This window comes from Cucurbita moschata, unplaced genomic scaffold, assembly GCF_002738365.1.
Source record: "Cucurbita moschata cultivar Rifu unplaced genomic scaffold, Cmos_1.0 Cmo_Scf00032, whole genome shotgun sequence".
NCBI lineage: Eukaryota > Viridiplantae > Streptophyta > Magnoliopsida > Cucurbitales > Cucurbitaceae > Cucurbita > Cucurbita moschata.
Genome location: NW_019268548.1, coordinates 396,069 through 416,334, shown reverse-complemented (window position 1 = coordinate 416,334; position 20,266 = coordinate 396,069). Strand labels below are relative to the sequence as shown.

The window sequence follows — 20,266 nt, the reverse complement described above, 5'->3', positions numbered from 1 at the left end:
GGGGGGGGGGGGGGGGGGGGGGGGTGGTTTAGCTATGAATTCAAAGGTTTTTTTAGGAAAGATGGAAATCATTGTAAAGAATGGTAAGAAAACAAGTACAATCTTCAAAAATCTTATCAAATGCGGCCTTATTTTTATGGATTTGCTCCTTTTTAATGCTTTCTATTTGTGTTAATGTGGCAGTCCTTTCAAAGCTTTGAGTCTTTCTTTTTTTAATTAAATGAAATTTCCTAGGTCTCCTCCTAAAATTAATGTTTTGCATCTCTATCTTTGCTTTAGTATATTACTCTTCTCAACTGCCTCGTTTTTATTTTTTGTTCTTTTTCATGAATAGCTCGTGCCTTATCACATATCTGTCAATATTGGACTTGGATGTGAGTTTGCTTAACTGAAAATTCAGGACGAACGAATATTTAATTCTATGATTTGTATCTTTTAACTCGCACTTTCAACTGCTTCAGAATATCCCGGATTCAATATCTGGCTTAGAAAATCTTGAGGAGCTGAATGCCTCATCCAATCTCTTGGAGTCACTGCCGGACACGATTGGCTTATTACAAAAGCTGAAACTCCTGAATGTCTCTGGGAACACGTTGCAAGCCCTTCCTGACTCAATATGCCATTGCAGGTATAAGATTCTAGTAGTCTACCAATTCAAGCCCTTCCTGATTTCACATGATTTTTTAAAGTGTATTCAGCGATGTTTTGTTATGCATCTGCATGCATTGATGGAGAAATTTCTGCCGCAAAATTTTGAGACTTATTTTTGTTTCTTAAATTGGCAGGTCTTTGGTGGAGTTAGATGTGAGCTTCAACGCTCTAACGTACTTGCCAACAAATATTGGCCATGAACTGGTGAATTTGGAGAAGCTTTCTATCCAGTTGAACAAGATACGTTCACTGCCATCTTCTTTTTGTGATATGATCTCTTTGCGTTACCTGGATGCTCATTTCAACGAGCTTCATGGCCTTCCTCAGGCAATTGGGAAATTGACACAACTTGAATATCTCAACCTAGCCAGTAATTTTACTGACCTTACTGAACTTCCACACACCTTTGGTGATTTATCCAGCCTTAGGGAACTTGATCTTAGCAACAACCAGATTCACGCTCTACCTGATACATTCGGCCATCTTGAGAATTTAGAGAAACTAAACTTGGAGCAAAATCCTCTTGTAATTCCGCCAATGGAAGTGGTAAATAGTGGACTGGATGCTGTAAGGACATTCATGTCCAAGAGGTGGCTTGAAATTCTGGAGGAGGAAGATAGAAAAAGAACTCTTGAAATGGACGAACAGGTGCAGACTGGATGGCTGACGCGAAGTACCACTTGGTTGAAGTCTTACATTTCTGGGGTTTCAGAGACCGTGTCTGGTATTGTTGGATCTCCCAACAGTCCGAAAGACCCTTATCTCGAACAGCAGCTATAATCTGATGGAGCTCTTTCACCAATTTTTGCACCCTTTACTCTGTCTGTCATGGCCTTACTTCCTCTTCCCCCACTGATTTTGGGTCCTTGATGATTGGCCTCCATCAGGTTCCTTGGATTCTTTACATACAGTGTCGTGAGAACTCATAACAAACCACAATTACAAGCAAATTTTGTTGGAGTTTGAAGCCTGGATGAGTTCGGTATTATGCGTTTTTGTAGTGTTTCTTCAAGTCTATGGCAATTGAACAGGTTGGGAAAATTGCTATGTTACTATTCACTGTAATAACCATATTTTGCCATCCAGTTTAATCTGGATAACTCTCTCATTCAGCAGATAAAAAAGAAGCTTTCTTCTTCTGATTCCCTCGACCAAGTAATTAGATCACTGGTTATTCATTTACCAACATTAGTATCACATCCTGTCCGAACAAACCTAACTTTTTGTCTTTTGATAGTTTCTTGTGTATATGTATATTTTCCAGTTGAGTTAGTCATTTCCTAGCAAAAATTGGCTTTTGAGCAATATAGAGAAGAAATCCCTCATCTGAATAAATTAGATTGATACAAGATCGATGATTCAATTATTTTGAACTAAAAAAATATCAATTGAACTAAAAAAATATATTAATAGTTATGTCATCTGAGATCTTTTTGTTACAATTAAGTTCATACACTAAACAAACACATCAAACATTTTAAGATAAAAACATCTGAAAACATACCAAGATTGATAAGGTAAACTTGAGCCACCCATCTTCAACCTATATCGGTAAAGGCATTCAAATTTTGAAAATTTTGAAATACCATAAAGATTGAAGTTTTAGTTACTTTACATAATCGAACAAAACAAAGGGTGGGTTTGTACTATCCAAAACAGGATCTAAAAATAGGCATGAATGAGTGGTGAAAATGGCAAAAAATTAAATAATTGGAGAATGGGATTAACCAATAAACCTCACTTAAATGGCTTTACCCAATGTTCCTAATGAAGCTTCTTCTGATGAAATAACAATAATTAAGCCCCAGAAAAGAAAAATATGGTTGTTTTTATGATACTTGGACCAATTTGGACTGAACCACCCATATAAAAATGGAAATAAAAGGTTTTGGACTCTGAATTCGAGGGGTCGAAAGGAAAAGGGTGAGCGTCATCTCAAGGCTAAGATGAATTAGGTGTAAAATATGATGGGTTTGAAATGGGAATTGGGAAATCATTAAAAGCTTAGGCTTTAGTTTAAAGGAAAGCTTTAAATGAAGTGAAACACACGAACGGGAGAAGGGAAGAGACTAGAAAGCGGGGGAAAGTAGTCCAGGCAATTCCAAGCCACTACGCTCAGAAAGATCAGTTCCATGTGCCTTTCATTAGTTTACGGCTCCCACACTCTTTATTGCTTCATTATTCATTCATAAATCCTTCCTTCTTTCTCTTTCTCGCATACCCTTTTGTTTACTTACTCTCTCTCTCTCTCTCTCTCAGCCCCTTCCATGATTCTGTCTGCAGATCCAGAGCTATATGTTCGCCATGATTGAATATGCTCAAAACCCATCGACCCCATTTCAGTTCTGCTCCATTATGGGGCGTACTCTTAATGCTTTCTGATTCTTAACTCTCGGTGGCTCTGAGATTGGTTCGTTTTCTTCCCCCCGTGCTCCCGTTTTTGGGGATCTTTCTCCTTTCCCCATCAAGTTTTTAAGCATTCCCTCTGCGGCTTTGTGGGTGCTGAAGAATATGAGGGACTCTTCCCTTTTCCCTCCTCGACGTATTGGTTATCCAAGTTTTCGATTGATTTCTGGGTCGGCTTTTGAGGTGTTTTTGTAGGCGGCACAAAGTACAATCAAAGCTCTCAATCATGTATTCAATTATTTTTCCTTTTCGTTTGAGCTTATCCCTTTTAGTTGCTGTAAGATAAACATGGGAATTGCAATTGCTGGATAACGTGTTCTTGATTTTTCCAGAAACATGGAAGCTGGGTGTAGATTCTACTCTGCTACGGATGAGTTCAGATTGGAAGGCAAATGGTTGGTTGATCCCAAACATCTCTTCGTCGGACCTAGAATTGGAGAGGGAGCTCATGCCAAAGTTTACGAGGGCAAGTATGAATTCTCTTAAGATTCTCATGGTTCTCTGGTTTATCTTTTCTGGCACTGCTAATTTTGGTTTGGTCTTCTTCTTTATTGATCCCCTTGAGAGGAATTCGGTTTGGGAGCCCTTTTCTATCTCGAGATCTAGAAATTCTTTTCTTGTTTCATGAGAAAATCTACAGTATTTGAACAAAACATGTCTCCGTTGTTCTAGGATTTGTTGCAAGAAATTCTACATGTTTCTGACCTGTCTGTGTTCTTCTTTCCGTATTCTGTAGAGATCAATTTGCTATGTTTCTGGGATAATTCTAGTGCATTGTGTTTTGTTTAGTGATATCATTCTATGGTTCAGGTATAAGAACCAGACTGTTGCTATCAAAATTGTTCATAAAGGGGAAACAGCTGAAGAGGTTGTAAAGAAAGAAGCTCGGTTTGCTCGGGAGGTTGCAATGTTGTCTAAAGTGCAACATAAAAATCTTGTCAAGGTTTGATTTGATTCCATGTGATATACTAAGAAAGGTTTTGAAGAATGGCATGAGTGATTTACCCTTTATTATGCTGGATCCTTGCGTGTATCAACAGTTTATTGGTGCCTGCAAGGAGCCTGTAATGGTGATAGTAACGGAGCTTTTATTAGGAGGGACCTTACGAAAGTACCTGCTCAATATGCGTCCACGGTGCTTGGACACACGCGTGGCTGTTGGTTTTGCGCTTGATATTGCTCGTGCTATGGAATGCCTTCACTCCCATGGCATCATTCATCGTGATCTGAAACCTGGTAGTCTTTTTCATCCACCTCTTAATCCCATAATTCTTCATGCCATTTCAAATGCTTCGTTACCCAACTTTTTTAATGAGTTAGTGCATTGCCATGATTTATTTTCTCAATTTCAAGTTACATTTAGGCAGAAATTTGAGCTTAGTAAAGCATTTGGACCTTCTATTGGTACTGGATTCATAGGGCTTCTTGTATCAGCCCAAGCCTACCGCTAGCAGATTCCCTTATAGACTTCCCTCAAAATTTTAAAACGCGTCGGCTAGGGAGAGGCTTCCACACCCTTATAAGGTAAAGAATGCTTCGTTCCCCTCCCCAACCGATTGTGAGATCCCACAACGATTGGAGAGGGGAACGAGTGCTAGTGAGGACGCTAGGTCCTGAAGGGGGTGGATTGTGAGATCCCATATTGGTTGAAGAGGGGAACGAAACAATTTTTATAAGGGTGTGGAAACCTCTCCTTAGCAGACGCGTTTTAAAACTTTGAGGGGAAGCCCAGAAAGAAAAACCCAAAGAGGACAATATCTACTAATGGTGAGCTTGAGCTTACACTTCTACTCCATTCATCCCCTTTAATGGTTGTTGGTCCTTAGTTGTCGCCATGTTCTCAATTACATACAGTCGTGTTGAGAACATTAAAGAGTTCATAGGCTGACAGCTTCAACTTGCTTGCTTGAATTCATTGGTTTCCTTACCAAGAACTTTCGTTGAGCAGTATTTGTTCTAGAGCTTTTACCTCTGTGTTCTTGAGTTCTAAGGAGACCTAATATTTCTTTTATCATCCAACAATTCTTATAAAATTTGTAATTCCATGTGTTGGCAGAGAACCTTCTGTTGACTGCAGATCACAAGACAGTTAAATTAGCAGATTTTGGCTTGGCAAGAGAAGAGTCGTTGACGGAGATGATGACTGCGGAGACGGGGACCTACCGATGGATGGCTCCAGAGGTGCTTGTTTTAGGAAATATAGTTTGGTTGCATTCATTCTGGTTGCTACCTGAGAAAAATATTCCAAAGTTGCTTACTTGCATTGTGATATAATGTCAGTTGTATAGCACTGTGACACTAAGGCAAGGGGAGAAAAAACATTACAACCATAAAGTGGATGCCTATAGCTTTGCAATTGTGTTATGGGAACTGCTACACAACAAGTTGCCATTTGAAGGCATGTCAAATCTTCAGGCAGCATATGCCGCTGCTTTTAAGGTAATCAGATTCTTCATATGCACTCTATTTACCATGCCATTTCTCTGATTGATGCTTCTCTGTTGCTTCAGAATGTAAGGCCTAGCGCAGAGAATCTTCCTGAGGAACTGGCTATGGTTCTAACATCATGCTGGCAGGAGGATGCAAATGCTCGTCCTAATTTCTCCCAAATTATTCAAATGCTACTCAATTACCTTTACACTATTTCACCCCCCGAGCCGATGATTGCTTCCCGATTTTTCTCTTCTGAGAACACGGTGTTTCCTCCCGAGTCTCCCGGAACAAGTTCACTGATGGCAGTCCGTGATGATTCAGGGGACACTCCGAAAGCTAAAACGGAAAATAATCCCAGAGGTTGTTTCTCCTGCTCCTATGACTGTTTCTAAGCTCTAGAATGTGGGAAAAGGCAATAGAAGCTTATGGAAAAGCTTAAGATTAATAAGCTATTTCCCTGTTAAAGTGCAGAGTAGGCAGAGGAATAACATGGTTTGTATGTAACTAATGCTTTCCTTTCTTCCCCACCATGTATCAATGAGTGTAGTAGGTGGTTTTAGTTATGTAGTAACACAGCCTTAGCCTTATATCATCATAATGGTAGAATGGAAGATAATCCTGCTGTTTTGAAGCATGATTTTGAAGATCCGACTTCAAATCATTGCTGCCAGTAAAGGATCAATAATTCCCTCTTAATGCATCTCCACTATCTACTTATATCTATTCCTTTTTCTTTTTATTTCTACTCTCAATATCATGATCTAAGAAAACTTGTACAAGAATTCGTTTCCTAATCTCTTAGATTCTACACTTTAGTAAGCATAACCGGTTCATATTTCCAGTTTTGATGGGTAAATTCAGGACAGGAAAGAGGTGCATTTCATGTTCTTCTTCAACTTAGTGCCTTGTGCCTTCAATCTACCAGATTATGTACAGAAATGAAACTGCAATTAAAGATATATAACTGACCTGAAAAGACTTGCCTTTGACTTCTCTCAAACAAGGGATTACCAATAGTCATTACAGGAGCAAAGACCGTCTTTAAAATGATGAAAACGGTTACGATCTCTAACGATGATTGTTCTTTTATAGACTTGTGATATGACCTTGGTTGCATTGTGACAGTCCCTGCACATCCTTAGATTTTTTGAAATTCTAATGGTGGTTTGAAGAGGTGTACGAATAAGACCATAAGCAATAGCTAGCTTCTCGCTATGATGCGACACCGAAGTTTCTTTACTCTCCTCTTCTTCAGCCTCTAGTCTAGCATCCTCCATGTTGGGCACATATCCGAGTGACTTGATCCGCTTCATCATTTCATCTAATGCATCGTGTATTTCCTTAGAGTGAGTATGATCTCCATCTTCAGAAAAAAACTCATGTACTACACCATCGAGCTCGATCAAACTACAACCCGGTGTCTTCTTAATCTCCTTATCTTTTATCAGAGATCTCACCCTGAGTGCATCCTCAACCCTACCAACCAAAGCATAAGTATTTGACAGAAGAATGTAATCTCCACTGTGAGCAGGCTCCAAGAGAGTAATGTGGTCAAATGATTTTTCTGCCATTTCAACGTTTTTATGAGCTTTGCATGAAGCCAAAAGTGTCCTCCAAACAACAGCATTGGGTGGGATGGGCATGTTAGCAATAAACTGATAGGCTTCTTCGAGTAGCCCAGCTCGTCCAAGAATATCAACCATGCAACCATAATGCTCAATCCTTGGCTCAATATCAAAACCCCTTCTCATGCTATTGAAAAGATGTCGGCCCTGATCAACCAGACAAGCATGGCTACAAGCAGAAAGAACAGCAATGAAAGTTACATCATTCGGCTTTACATTGTTCTCTCGCATCAAAGCAAAGAAGTCCAGAGCCATTTTCCCCTCCCCATTATTGGCAAGACCCTGAATTAGTGCTGTCCATGTGAAGACATTTGCGAAAGGCATTGCCCTGAAAACTTCAACTGACCTATCTATGTACCCACATTTAGCATAGAAATCTATCAGCTGTGTTCCAAGACTAACAGTGAGCTTCATCTTCTTCCTTTTTATGTAGGAATGAACCCACTTACCGGTTTCGTATGCTCCAAGTACGGCGCATGAATACAGAACACTGACCATTGTTACCTCATTTGCATCCACTTTTGCCTTCTGCATCTCATGGAACAGATCAAGAGCTTCTTTACATCGATCGGCTTGCGCGTACCCTGAGATCATCGCGCTCCACGCAACGACATCTCTTTTATCCATTTCATCGAACAACTTTCGAGCAGTGTCGACTTGGCCACATTTTGCATACATATCAATTAGCGAAGTTGTTAGAGTACTGTTTCTTCTTATCCCTTTTGACAAAATATACTCACCAATCAACTCACCCAATTCCAGATCCGCTAATCTTCCACAAGCCATTAACACGCTAATCATTGTAACATCATCAAATTCAATATGGAGTTCCAGCATTTTTCGAAAGAGTTTCACGACCTCATCCCAAAGCCCATTCTTCGTGTAACCAGACAACATTGAATTCCACGCAACTGTTGCTCGTTGCGACATTCCATCAAACACCTGACGTGCAACCCCAACTTGTCCACAATTCGCATACATATGAATCAAAGTATTTTCAACAAACTCATTTGGTTTGAACCCAGATTTCAGAATGAGCGCGTGGACCTGTTCGCCTTCCCTCAGCGCTCTCATTCTAGAGCAAGCCTTTAAGACAGAGGAGAAAGTGAATTTGTCGTGTTGAACCGAGTTTTCATGCATTTTCTTGAACAGGAGAACGGCGTTATGAGGCGATTGCTTGAAGGCAAGGCCCCTGATCATAACATTGTAAGCCGACGATTCAGGTTTGTCCATGTGATTGAAAATGGAAAGGGCATAGTCTATGGAGTTGGGAAGAAGTAAAGCTGCGGACTCGAGAACGGCTTCTGCAATGGTGGGGTCTTGAAGACGGCGAGTTTTGAGAAGGTGAGCGTGAACTTGACGGAGGTCTTTGGGAGTTTTGCATCTCTGAAGAATCAAAGATTTTGGATTCTCAGGGAACTGGGAAAGGTGGGTTATGGAAGTTACAGATATATTGGGAAGGCAAGCGACTATGGACGCCATCTCAGTGGAGAATGGAGCTCGGAAGATTCAAAATTTCATAATATCATAAGCTTCGGAGCTGGACTCAAAGCACTGCTACCAAACTCCAAAGAATGAATATCATAAGCTTCGGAGCTGTGTTTGGCGGCGGAGGATTGTTGTAGCGAGAGCTTGCTGGCTCATCCACGCAAAGGGAATCAAGCGCCCTGGTCCGACAATATATAAATCTTCTGTCTGCAACTAAACACAGACAAATGTTGCTGTTGGTTTCGTTTTAGAGTATACTCAGCTGTCTCTCTCTCTCTCAATTTCTTCTTACTTAGATAATTCATTAAGCGGAAGTACCGGATATTCTTCTCTCCAACCGACATGGGATCTCACAATCCGCCCATTTGTAACAACCCAAACTCATCGCTAGCACACCGCCCATTTGTAACAAACCCAAACCCACCACCGCTAGTAGATATTGTCTTATTTAAGATTTCATTTTCATGCTTCCCCTCAAGGTTTTAAAACACGTTTGATTAGAAGAAATTTCGACACTCTTATAAACAATGTTTCGTTCTTTTCTCCAATTGACGTGGGATCTCACATTAAGAGTTATGATTTCATCATCAACGACTATATTCAACTTAACCCCATCAACATTCCACCATCGAGATGTTGATGAAATTAACCAAAACATTAGAGCGATTATCAAACTTGTAAAAGCCACACCTAGCCATAGAATCCATCACCAGCATGAAATCACCGTACACAGCCAATGAACACTAGCATTGCTTTTGATATAGAGATGTCTTCACTTATTGAACTAATAATATACATTCCCAAAGATTAGAGCATCTTCAATAACTCCTTGCGAACATCTAATACACAACCAAACTTGCAAGTGTAATTCAGTGAACGTAAACCAATTGATGGATGGAAACAGAGGCGTCGACACAAGCCCAACCAGATGGTTTCCACAAGCCCCAGGGCCTTAAATACGCAATCCTGAATACAATATATTCCAACACAGACAATAAACTTGATTGATCTTACTCGAACAACTTGAACATATTACCCAAAAACAAGAATTTCCAGATGAGAAATGCAGCTACCAATCCTATGACATACTAATGTCAGTCAAGCCGACAGACATAAGATGTTGGCACCTAAAAGATAGAAACCATCTCAAAATAGAACATTGATTGCTAACTTGGAATCATAGAACGCATAGTTGCAGACTCGAAGGGAAAAAAGGTATCTGCAAATATACAATCATAGAAACATTATCCAGCCACGATGGATGCGTTCGACCCGATCAACAAGAGAACAAATATATGGCACTGAATCCAGAATGTTGCACAAAAAAGAAAAAGTTCAAAAATTCATTGATGTTGGTTCAAATTTAGCCTAACTGAAAAGGAGTAAAGAACAATTCAGTTGGTTCCGCAATTAAGTTGCCTCTTCTTCTCACTCACTCACTCAATTATTGATTGAATCACACCAGCTCCTACAGTCTTTCCACCTTCTCTGATGGCAAATCTCATTCCTTGTTCACAAGCCACTGGCATAATCAGTTCCACAACCATTTTAACTCGGTCACCCGGCATCACCATTTTCGACTCCTCGTCCTTGTCGTTCATAATCGAAGTCACCTTACCTGTGACATCGGTCGTTCTCATGTAAAATTGCGGTCTGTAACCGGCAAAAAAGGGTGAATGTCTACCACCCTCCTCCTTCTTCAACACATACACAACTGCAAGAAACTTGGTGTGTGGGGTGATAGTGCCAGGCTTGGCTAGAACCATCCCTCTTTGGATGTCAGCCTTCTGAACGCCTCTAAGCAACAGCCCTACATTATCCCCAGCCAAAGCCTCGTCGAGAATTTTCTGAAACATCTCCACTCCTGTCACTGTTGTGTTTCTAGTTTCCCTTAGTCCTACAATATCCACTGTTTCTCCCACCCTAACCGTGCCCCTTTCGACACGCCCCGTCGCCACAGTACCACGACCAGTAATAGAGAACACATCTTCAACAGCAAGCAAAAATGGAAGATCTGTTTGTCTTTCGGGTATTGGAATGTAGCTATCAACAGCATCCATAAGTTCAAAAATTTTATCCACCCATTCATTTTCGCCTCTAACAATACCAGGGTTAGCCATTAGAGCTTCCAAAGCTAACAAAGCAGAACCAGCAATAATTGGGACATCATCACCAGGGAATTCATAGGAAGAAAGCAACTCACGCATTTCCAATTCCACAAGCTCCAGAAGCTCCTCGTCATCAACTTGATCCTTCTTGTTGAGAAACACCACCATATTGGGGACACCCACTTGTTTAGCCAACAAAATATGCTCCTTCGTTTGTGGCATTGGGCCATCAGCGCCCGAAACCACCAAAATTGCGCCATCCATTTGAGCAGCACCAGTAATCATGTTCTTGACGTAATCAGCATGGCCAGGGCAATCGACGTGGGCGTAATGTCGGCTCTCAGTTTCGTACTCAACGGTGGCGGTGTTTATCGTAATACCCCGAGCTCGCTCTTCAGGTGCGGCGTCAATTTCGTCATATTTCTTTGGGGCTTTGCTCAAAGCCATTGTCAAAGCAGCGGTGAGCGTGGTTTTACCATGGTCGACATGCCCAATTGTGCCGATATTGACATGGGGTTTCTTCCTCTCAAATTTCCCACGGGCGGCCCGAATCGTCAAGGAACGAGGAGGTTTTACAGCGGGGGAGGAGAATGTGAGAGGGCGAATAGAAGAAGGGTTCAAGAAAGAGGAAGAAAGCTTAATAGCGGAGGAGGAGGAGGAGGAGGGTTTGACGAAGAGGGAAGAAGAAGGGGAGGAAGAGGGAGAAGCAGAGGCATGCAGGAAAAGGAGGTTAGAGGATGTAGAAGCGGAAGCTAAGGAAATAGCCGCCATTGATGAGTGAGGAATCCGAGAGAGGAACTGGAGAAGACGATGGGATTCAGGGAAGATAAGAAAGAGGGCCTCAACTGGGCGTTGTTCTATCCATTTCTGCCATAACCACAATTCTCTCTGTATCAGTAATAAGCCTTACCTTCGGTATCCTCAAGGTTCTGTGCTACCGCTCTAAAAATGGGTGCCTAGGGCTACTTGCGAAATTCCTATTCTCTCCCTAAAAACAATTTTAAAATACCAAACCACTCCACTAACTCAACGGTGTCGTTTTCGGCTCCATAATCATCACAATCTAACCACCACACTTTGCGTGCTATTTATTATTATATATAAAAAGTCAAAATTAAAATAATAATAATAATAATAATGTAAAAGTTTCAGTAAATGCACAAATTTATCACGAAAGTTAAAAACAATTTAGCTATGAATGTTTTAAAACTCATTAATGCCCATTTAATTTTTTTCACTTAAGAAAACATTCTTTTGGTAAATTTTTATTTTTTTTAATCTATAAAAAAAAAAACTTCTATTTTGAAATTTAAAATTTTTTAAATGCATATTTACATTTACAAATGAAACTTTTAATAAATGAGATATTAAGAGTTCATAATTTAAACGTAACTATAATTTTTTATTTTTATGATTTATAAATATTGAAAATAATAATGATAAAAATAAAAATAAAAATAAAAAAACTTGGATTTGATTTTCTTTCATTTATTTATTTATGCTATCCACAGTAGGGTTCATATTCAGCCACAACTATTGAAGCTTCATGCAGACGTCCATGTCGAGTGTGAAGCCGAGCTATCTTGTTTACTTACATTTATGGTTGTAAAGAAGTTTGAGTCTTACAGATATTATTTCCTTTTAAGAACACCAAAATCTTCAATTTCTGAAATTTCTGGAGGCAAATGGATTGTGATCTCCTTGTTGCGTTGATTGGTCACCCAGCTTCCGTCGCTGGTTTCATTGTCCTCTTCATCTGGCTTTTGTTTTGTCAAAAATCTTCATCACAAGAAGAACAATCCTCGCCACCATCTCCACCAAGAAAGCTTCCAATTTTCGGACATCTTTTGAAGCTTGGCTCCCACCCTCATATCACTCTCCAGAGCTACGCCCGCCGCCATGGCCCTCTGTTTCTCCTCCACCTCGGCTCCAAGCCCACCATCGTGGTCTCTTCATCCGAAATAGCTCGTGATATCATGAAAACCCACGATCTTGTCTTTGCCAACCGACCCAAATCGAGTATGGCCGATAAGCTTCTTTACAACGCCAGCGACATATCAGCTGCTCCTTATGGCGAGTATTGGAGGCAGATGAGAAGCGTTGGCGTACTTCACCTTTTGAGTAACAAAAGGGTTCAATCCTTCCGCTCTGTGAGAGAAGAAGAGGTCAAATTAATGATCGAAAAGATCCAACGGAATCCAATATCGGTGAATTTGACTGAAACGTTCTCTGGACTAACCAACAACGTGGTTTGCAGAGTGGCTTTAGGAGCAAAATATGGAGTGGGAGAAGATTTGATTAATTTAAGGTCTCTTCTATTGGAATTTCTGGAATTGTTAGGGAGCTTTGGCGTTAGAGACTTCATTCCTTGGCTGGGTTGGATCGATGGTATCAGTGGGCTGGACGCCAGAGCAAAGCGCGTAGCCAAAGAGCTGGATGTTTTCCTAGGCAGAGTGATTCAAGATCATGTCGATTCGGAAAACAGAGACGAGAATTCTGGTAAGCACAAGGACCTGGTCGATGTTCTGCTTTGGATACAGAGAAACAACACCATTGGTTTCCCCCTTGAAATGGATAGCATAAAAGCTTTAATCTTGGTAAGCCAATCTTGCAATCATTTGCCACTCATCAACTTTGGTTGTGGTTTGGTTTTGATTGTGGTTTGGTTTTGATTACAGGACATGTTTTCAGCTGGCACAGACACAATCTCCACAGTATTGGAGTGGGCAATGTCAGAATTGTTGAAACACCCAGAAGCCATGAAGAAATTGAAGAGTGAGATTAGAGAAATATCAGGCGATCACTACGTGAACGAAGATGATCTAGACAAAATGCATTACTTGAAGGCAGTAATAAAAGAAACGTTGCGTCTACACCCACCAATCCCACTTCTTGTCCCGAGAGAATCGACCCAATACATAAAGCTAAGGGGCTACGATATTAAACCCAAGACCCGAGTTATGATCAATGCATGGGCCATTGGAAGAGACCCAGAAGTGTGGGAAGAAGCAGAGGAGTTTCGGCCAGAAAGGTTTATGAACAGTTCGATAGATTTCAAGGGTCAGGATTTTGAGTTGATCCCATTTGGCGCAGGGAGGAGAGGATGTCCTGGAGTTGAGTTTGCAACGGTGATAAATGAGATAGGTTTAGCCAATCTGGTGCATAAATTTGAATGGATGTTGCCAAATGGTGAGGATTTAGACATGACAGGGGCATTTGGGTTAACCATTCATAGGAAACATCCTCTTGTAGCCACAGCAACTCCTTGTTAGAGTGTGAATCCTCTTGTAGCCACAGCAACTCCTTGTTAGAGTGTTGGGGGCTTTATTGTATGTGTTTATGTTGCCTTTATCTTTAGTGTATGCGTTCATATATCAATATATAAAAACACTATTGAATAAATCTACACAAACCAATCCAGTAAGTGAACTTGAAAAAAAGGAGCGTCTTCTTTGGCACATGCCGCCCTCTGAGCAGTCCAACTGAGAGTCACGGGGAGGGAGTCAGAGGCCGACAGTTCCTGAGTCAGATTTATTTACTATGTCCTCTCTTGCCCTTTAAAATAAATGGAATCACTGTACCTAACAAAGAACTTTTTTAATAGTATTTCTGCAGGAGAAATTCACGGGCATTTCCTAAGATTATGCAAAATGTTCACTATATTTGACTATATTAGCATGTTGAGCCAAGAGGTGAGCTGAAAGCATACAAAATTTTTCTAGAATGTTAGGATATTATCCATTTTGAGCCCGAGCTATCATTGTACTGGAATTATTCGGGGGGTTGGATTGCCAATTTTGTCCCCCAAAAAAAAAATGTGTACCAGAGTGTAAGATATTTTGTTTCCAACTTGTGGTGGTAAAGAAGTTATGTGCAGTATTCTCATCATCGTACTGGAATTATTTCCCTTTTAAGAATACCAAAATCTTAAATTTGTGAAATTGTCGACACCATATCTGTGGGTATAGAAATGGATTGTGATCTCCTTGTTGCGTTGATTGGTCACCCAGCTTCCGTCGCTGGTTTCATTGTCCTCTTCATCTGGCTTTTGTTTTGTCAAAAATCTTCATCACAAGAAGAACAATCCTCGCCACCATCTCCACCAAGAAAGCTTCCAATTTTCGGACATCTTTTGAAGCTTGGCTCCCACCCTCATATCACTCTCCAGAGCTACGCCCGCCGCCACGGTCCTCTGTTTCTCCTCCACCTCGGCTCCAAGCCCACCATCGTGGTTTCTTCATCCGAACTAGCTCGTGATGTCATGAAGACCCACGATCTCGTCTTCGCCAACCGACCCAAATCAACCAAGCACGATAAGCTTCTTTACAACTCCAAAGTCGTAGCCGCAGCTCCTTATGGCGAGTATTGGAGGCAGATGAAGAGCATTGACGTGCTTCACCTTTTGAGCAACAGAAGGGTTCAATCCTTTCGCTCTGTCAGAGAAGAAGAGGTCAAATTGATGATTGAAAAGATCCAACAGAACCCAATATCCGTGAATTTGACTGAAACGTTCTCTGGACTGACCAACGACGTGGTTTGCAGAGTAGCTTTAGGGAGAAAATTTGATGCGGGAGAAGATGGGATGAAGTTAAGGTCTCTTCTGTTGGAATTGCTGGAACTGTTGGGGAGCTTTGGCATTAGAGACTTCATTCCTTGGCTGGGTTGGATCGATGGTATCAGTGGGCTGGACGCCAAAGGAAAGCGGGTAGCTAAAGAGCTGGATGTTTTCTTAGACAGAGTGATTCAAGATCGTGTCCATTCGGAAAACAGAGACGAGAATTCTGGTAAGCACAAGGACCTGGTAGATGTTCTGCTTTGGGTACAGAGAAACAACTCCATTGGTTTTCCCCTTGAAATGGATAGCATAAAAGCTTTAATCTTGGTAAGCCAATCTTGCAATCATTTGTCACTCATCAACTTTGGTTGTGGTTTGGTTTTTGTTGAGGATTATTGGGATTGGGAGTGTCCCACATTGGTTAATTTAGTGGAGTTGTGGTTTGGTTTTTGTTGAGGATTATTGGGATTGGGAGTGTCCCACATTGGTTAATTTAGTGGAAGATCATGGGTTTATAAGTGAGGAATACTATCTTCATTGGTATGAGGCCTTTTGGGGAAGTCCAAAGCAAAGCCATGAGAGCTTATGCTCAAAGTGGACAATATCATACCATTGTGGAGAGTCGTGATTCCTAACATGGTATCAGAGCCATGCCCTAAACCTAACCATGCCAATAGAATCCTCAAATATCGAACAAAGAATGGCGAGCCTCGAAGGTGTAGTCAAAAGTGACTAAAGTGTCGAACAAATGGTGTACTTTGTTCGAGGGCGCTCCAGAGAAGGAGTCGAGCCTCAATTAAGGGGAGGCTATTCGAGGCTCCATAAGCCTCAGGGGAGGCTTATAGTGTGCTTTGTTCGAGGGGAGGATTGTTGAGGATTATTGGGATTGGGAGTGTCCCACATTGGTTAATTTAGTGGAAGATCATGGGTTTATAAGTGAGGAATACTATCTTCATTGGTATGAGGCCTTTTGGGGAAGCCCAAAGCAAAGCCATGAGAGCTTATGCTCAAAGTGGACAATATCATACCATTGTGGAGAGTCGTGATTCCTAACAGTTTTGATTGTGGTTTGGTTTTGATTACAGGACATGTTTGCAGCAGGCACAGAAACAACTTCCACAGTAATGGAGTGGACAATGTCAGAATTGTTGAAACACCCAGAAGCCATGAAGAAATTGAAGAGTGAGATTAGAGAAATATCAGGCGATCACAAAGCATACTACGTAAATGAAGATGATCTAGACAAAATGCATTACTTGAAAGCAGTACTAAAGGAAACATTGCGTCTACACCCGCCAATCCCACTTCTTGTCCCGAGAGAATCAACCCAATGCATAAAGCTAAAGGGCTACGATATTAAACCCAAGACCCGAGTTATGATCAATGCATGGGCTATTGGAAGAGACCCAGAAGTGTGGGATGAAGCAGAGGAGTTTCGGCCAGAAAGGTTTATGAACAACTCGATAGATTTCAAGGGTCATGATTTTGATTTAATCCCATTTGGCGCAGGAAGGAGAGGATGTCCTGGAATTGCGTTCGCAACGGTGATAAACGAGATAGCTTTAGCAAATCTTGTGCATAAATTTGAATGGATGTTGCCAAATGGTGAGGATTTAGACATGACTGGGGCGTTTGGGTTAACCATTCATAGGAAACATCCTCTTGTAGCGACGGCAACTCCTTGTTAGAATGTTGGGGGCTTTATTGTATGTGTTTTTGTTGCCTTTTATCTTTATTGTATCCATTATGATTATGTAGGCAGCCGATTAATGAGAACTGGACTCAAGAATATAGAACAGAGCATCAGCAGATCTCTCCAAGACATATAATTAATTCCAAGCATCCTCATCACACAGAACTCTCTACTCTAGCCAAAACCTCAGAGACCTTAGCCTCTCATGTGTTTCATGCTACTACACAACCCACCCCAGTAAGTGACCTTAGTGAGACCGCAAGTCTTGAATATAGCGACCCAATTGCTGAGCGCCAATAAACAGGGCATCAGCAGCAAGGAAGACTGCAATCTGTGCCATGATAATTAAACGCGAGGCTTAAGGGAGAAGTTTAAGATGAAACTGAAAAGTAGTTAACTAATACATCGAGATGAAACATTACCAGACGAGCAGAGTAAACCAAGCGATAACCCCAACCTTCTTTGGCACCAGCCACCCTTTGTTGATCGGTCCAGCTGAAAGTCATGGGGGAAGTGAGTCAGACGACAGAGAGACGAGCAGTTTCAGAGTAAATTAAATCTATTTGATATGTTCTTTTTTCCCTTTGAAGGAGAAAATAGACAGAAGGAGAAAATAGGTTGAAATCATCTGTTACCCAAGGAATTCTGAGAGCCCACCAATCCCAGCAAATTTTAAAGGCTGAGGACCTTCTCTGGCCAGATCCTGTTCCAGGTAAAATGATAGACATCACCAAATTTTCACTTTTACAGACTGGATTAACAGCGAGAGGAAGTAGAAACTTCGAAGTAATAATATCGTTACCTCTTCTTCAGCAGCGTCTAGACCCCCTTGAACCCAGAAGAGGTTTTTGTAACCAGCATTGTAGAGGAGCTCGCATGCAGCTAGGGACCTTCCAAAAGTGTTGTTCAGATGAAAGAAGCCCAGCCAAGATTATAAATTCCTTACAATTTGATCTTTTTGAAGTAATTAACAATATCATTGGTTTAATTCTTTTAGCGAAAGTCTGATACAAAGAAAAGCAATACCACACTAGTACATTCACGATAACATTAGTCAACGCTGGATGAGAGATATCCTAGAAGATTACATGGTCCAATCATTTCAAGTAAAATAACAATGTGTGCGATCCTTTCATCCCCCAATGTGTTATCATAACTTTAACCTGCTGCTTATTGCTGGGTTCAGTATACTTCATTGCAACTATAGTTAGCTGAGCAAATTTTCCTTCACTAGTTACATGGAAGTAAGAAGATCACGTGGAACAGTCCATACTCATAGATATTCTCTGTTTTGGGCCGTTACGTATCGCGGTCAACTTCATAGTTTTAAAACGTGTCTATTAGGGAGAGGTTCCACACTCTTATAAAGAATGTTTCGTTCTCCTCTCCAACCGATGCGGGATTCACAACCCACCCCCTTCCACCATGTGCCCAGCGTCCTCATTGACATGCCGCTCGATGTCTGGCTTTAATACCATTTGTAACAGCCCAAGTTCGCCGCTAGCAGATATTGTTCGATTTTGGCCCGTTACGTATTGCTGTCAGCCTCATGATTTTTAAAACACATCTGCTAGGAAGAGGTTTCTACATTCTTATAAAGAATGTTTTGTTCTCCTCTTCAACCGACATGGGATCTCACATCAAGATTAACCGTTATGGAAAATCAAGAAATCATTATATCCCAAGTTGCAAGCTCAGTGTACAACTCTGCATCGACTGTCTACAAACATTTCCTCCAAGCCCAATCAGAATAAGGAGATTACCTCAATCCCTTTTGACATGCAAGAATAAGGTCAGCATCTTTTGGAAATTTCTCTTGAACTTCTGACAAGAAGCGGCTGTTGAAGTTCAGGCAAAGAAAAAGGTAAATAATTAACAAAAAACAAAAAAGGAGTAGAAGAATTGCTATGGCCTGCGTTATACCTATTGTAGGATACCGTAGGCACACCACTCCACCAACCCCCTAGGCAAATATAAGAACAATGTAAGGAACTAACTGCCAAAATAGCTCGATAAAAAAATAAAGAATAAAAATTTCACTCATCCTAATAACAACTCAAATCTACCGTTAGTAAGCGGTAAATATTATTCTCTTTAGGTTTTCTCTTTCGAGCTTACTCTCAAGACTTTTGAAACATGTCTACTAAGAGAAAGGTTTCCACACCCTTATAAAGAATACTTTGTTCCCCTTTCCAACCAATATGAGATCTCACACATTCCATGGTCAGTAATACTCATTACTTTGTATGATTAACTAATCTTACTAGCAACCATGAGAAGGAAACTAAGTAAAAGTAATTTGTTTCTCTGAATGGAAAGCTGCAAAAATGACAACCAGAGAACTAGACTTTGGTATTTAAAGAAAAGATAGCAAGAGTTTCATGGTACCCATCATGAAGCTTGTGACCTTTCGAGAAAGAGTTCCAGGATCAACTTTGTCATCAACTTCAAAGATTGGGATCCATGTTGAGCCTTTAACCCATGCCTTCAAAACATGGGAGAAACATAAGTTGGAGAGTCAAACAACGAACAAATATGATATCACAAACACCTCAGTGGTCTACCTTTTGGTGTTCTGTAGAAGGACGCACATCAAGCAATGTCTTATCAGAGAGTTGAATGGCATAACCAGCTTCCCTTGGCGTCAGAACTTTCACTTTGCCCTCCCGAATCTGTAGACATAAATGATTAGTTCACATTAAACAGCACACATTTACGAATCATACTACCAAAAACAAAATTTTTGAATGAACAATTCAGGAAACTTAAAGAATGCAATCAAGAAACAATGCGGTTGAAAAACTCAACTTCGGAGAGTATGACTAAACCATCAGGACATAATGAACATACTTGTTAATAATCAATGTAAATATCATATAACTTGTTGATTTCCAAAATTAAGTTGAATCCCAAATCCCAAATGACTGCTACAAGATTGATAGATTTTCCCTAACAATTAATATTGATCCTCTAGTTACTACAACCAAACAAACTTCTAAGTCATAGGACTAAAAAGCAATACCATTACAAAACAAACGGTTGGTACCAACCAGAGAGTCCCATCTCTTTTTAGCTGCAGCCATGTCCCTCATTTGCTTCAGCTCATAGTCTTCACTGTCACTTTGCATTTTGATAACATTGGACTGCTGGAATAAACATTGACGTTATAGAAACAAATGGATCACGGAAGGAAATAAGACCTCATTAAGACAGCAATCTTTCAAATCTTTTCTAGATTTCTTTAATGATCTCCAAGAAAAGAATCAAACACAACCGAAATTGAAAAAAAAAAAAAAAAAAAAAAAAA

At 40.6% G+C, this 20,266-nt stretch overlaps 6 protein-coding genes across 12 annotated transcripts in view; 3 read left to right on the top strand and 3 right to left on the bottom strand.

The window, feature by feature from the left end:
* The window catches only part of LOC111429941 (plant intracellular Ras-group-related LRR protein 9-like), a 4,318-nt gene extending 2,460 nt beyond the window's left edge, over positions 1-1,858 (top strand). The window contains exons 2-3 of the mRNA XM_023066027.1: positions 462-628; positions 786-1,858. Of these exons, the coding sequence (XP_022921795.1) occupies positions 462-628; positions 786-1,431 (813 nt within the window). The 3' untranslated portion in view covers positions 1,432-1,858. The remainder of the gene's footprint in view (positions 1-461; positions 629-785) is intronic.
* An 834-nt stretch (positions 1,859-2,692) lies between these two features.
* LOC111429938 (serine/threonine-protein kinase HT1) lies at positions 2,693-6,222 on the top strand. Of its 3 annotated transcripts, XM_023066024.1 has the most exons (8): positions 2,693-3,044; positions 3,084-3,262; positions 3,390-3,527; positions 3,868-4,000; positions 4,098-4,293; positions 5,114-5,238; positions 5,338-5,496; positions 5,568-6,222. In XM_023066024.1, exons 3-8 carry the CDS (start codon positions 3,394-3,396, stop codon positions 5,880-5,882), a joined length of 1,062 nt encoding a protein of 353 aa, XP_022921792.1. In that variant the 5' UTR covers positions 2,693-3,044; positions 3,084-3,262; positions 3,390-3,393; the 3' UTR covers positions 5,883-6,222. The 3 variants fall into 3 exon arrangements, with proteins under 3 accessions (XP_022921792.1, XP_022921791.1, XP_022921790.1); XM_023066023.1 differs by having other exon boundaries at positions 2,693-3,262; XM_023066022.1 differs by having other exon boundaries at positions 2,694-3,285.
* Positions 6,223-6,431: 209 nt separating this feature from the next.
* On the bottom strand, positions 6,432-8,927 carry LOC111429933 (pentatricopeptide repeat-containing protein At1g08070, chloroplastic-like). Its single transcript, XM_023066013.1, has one exon. It carries the CDS (start codon positions 8,595-8,597, stop codon positions 6,498-6,500), a length of 2,100 nt encoding a protein of 699 aa, XP_022921781.1. The 5' UTR covers positions 8,598-8,927; the 3' UTR covers positions 6,432-6,497.
* A 686-nt stretch (positions 8,928-9,613) lies between these two features.
* Positions 9,614-11,644, bottom strand: LOC111429936 (elongation factor Tu, chloroplastic-like). The gene has a single exon (XM_023066020.1). The coding sequence runs from the start codon at positions 11,480-11,482 to the stop codon at positions 10,040-10,042; it is 1,443 nt and encodes a 480-aa protein (XP_022921788.1). The 5' UTR covers positions 11,483-11,644; the 3' UTR covers positions 9,614-10,039.
* A 672-nt stretch (positions 11,645-12,316) lies between these two features.
* Positions 12,317-17,069, top strand: LOC111429935 (cytochrome P450 71A3-like). 4 transcript variants are annotated; one of them, XM_023066019.1, is made up of 3 exons: positions 12,317-13,308; positions 13,390-13,986; positions 14,053-14,093. In XM_023066019.1, exons 1-2 carry the CDS (start codon positions 12,397-12,399, stop codon positions 13,981-13,983), a joined length of 1,506 nt encoding a protein of 501 aa, XP_022921787.1. In that variant the 5' UTR covers positions 12,317-12,396; the 3' UTR covers positions 13,984-13,986; positions 14,053-14,093. The 4 variants fall into 4 exon arrangements, with proteins under 4 accessions (XP_022921787.1, XP_022921785.1, XP_022921784.1 ...); XM_023066017.1 differs by lacking the exon at positions 14,053-14,093 and adding an exon at positions 16,470-17,052 and having other exon boundaries at positions 12,323-13,308; positions 13,390-13,507; XM_023066016.1 differs by lacking the exons at positions 13,390-13,986; positions 14,053-14,093 and adding an exon at positions 16,352-17,052 and having other exon boundaries at positions 12,324-13,308.
* Positions 17,058-20,266, bottom strand: part of LOC111429939 (rhodanese-like domain-containing protein 11, chloroplastic) — a 3,623-nt gene continuing 414 nt past the window's right edge. Inside the window, exons 2-10 of one of the 2 annotated variants that reach the window (XM_023066025.1) lie at positions 20,010-20,105; positions 19,524-19,631; positions 19,348-19,444; positions 18,883-18,922; positions 18,723-18,797; positions 17,762-17,849; positions 17,595-17,662; positions 17,382-17,454; positions 17,058-17,290 (exon numbers count right to left, since the gene is read on the bottom strand). In XM_023066025.1, the coding sequence (XP_022921793.1) occupies positions 17,207-17,290; positions 17,382-17,454; positions 17,595-17,662; positions 17,762-17,849; positions 18,723-18,797; positions 18,883-18,922; positions 19,348-19,444; positions 19,524-19,631; positions 20,010-20,105 (729 nt within the window). In that variant the 3' untranslated portion in view covers positions 17,058-17,206. The remainder of the gene's footprint in view (positions 17,291-17,381; positions 17,455-17,594; positions 17,663-17,761; positions 17,850-18,722; positions 18,798-18,882; positions 18,923-19,347; positions 19,445-19,523; positions 19,632-20,009; positions 20,106-20,266) is intronic. The other variant, XM_023066026.1, reaches the window with a different exon arrangement.

Bases quoted from the DNA above. Each gene is read 5' to 3' on its own strand.
- LOC111429938 (XM_023066024.1), top strand. From the start codon at position 3,394: ATGGAAGCTGGGTGTAGATTCTACTCTGCTACGGATGAGTTCAGATTG. The intron at 3,528-3,867 runs GTATGAATTCTC...TCTATGGTTCAG, and splicing joins GCCAAAGTTTACGAGGGCAA to GTATAAGAACCAGACTGTTG. The intron at 5,239-5,337 runs GTGCTTGTTTTA...ATATAATGTCAG, and splicing joins ACCGATGGATGGCTCCAGAG to TTGTATAGCACTGTGACACT.
- LOC111429933 (XM_023066013.1), bottom strand. From the start codon at position 8,597: ATGGCGTCCATAGTCGCTTGCCTTCCCAATATATCTGTAACTTCCATA.
- LOC111429936 (XM_023066020.1), bottom strand. From the start codon at position 11,482: ATGGCGGCTATTTCCTTAGCTTCCGCTTCTACATCCTCTAACCTCCTT.
- LOC111429935 (XM_023066015.1), top strand. From the start codon at position 14,682: ATGGATTGTGATCTCCTTGTTGCGTTGATTGGTCACCCAGCTTCCGTC. The intron at 15,594-16,351 runs GTAAGCCAATCT...TTTTGATTACAG, and splicing joins GCATAAAAGCTTTAATCTTG to GACATGTTTGCAGCAGGCAC.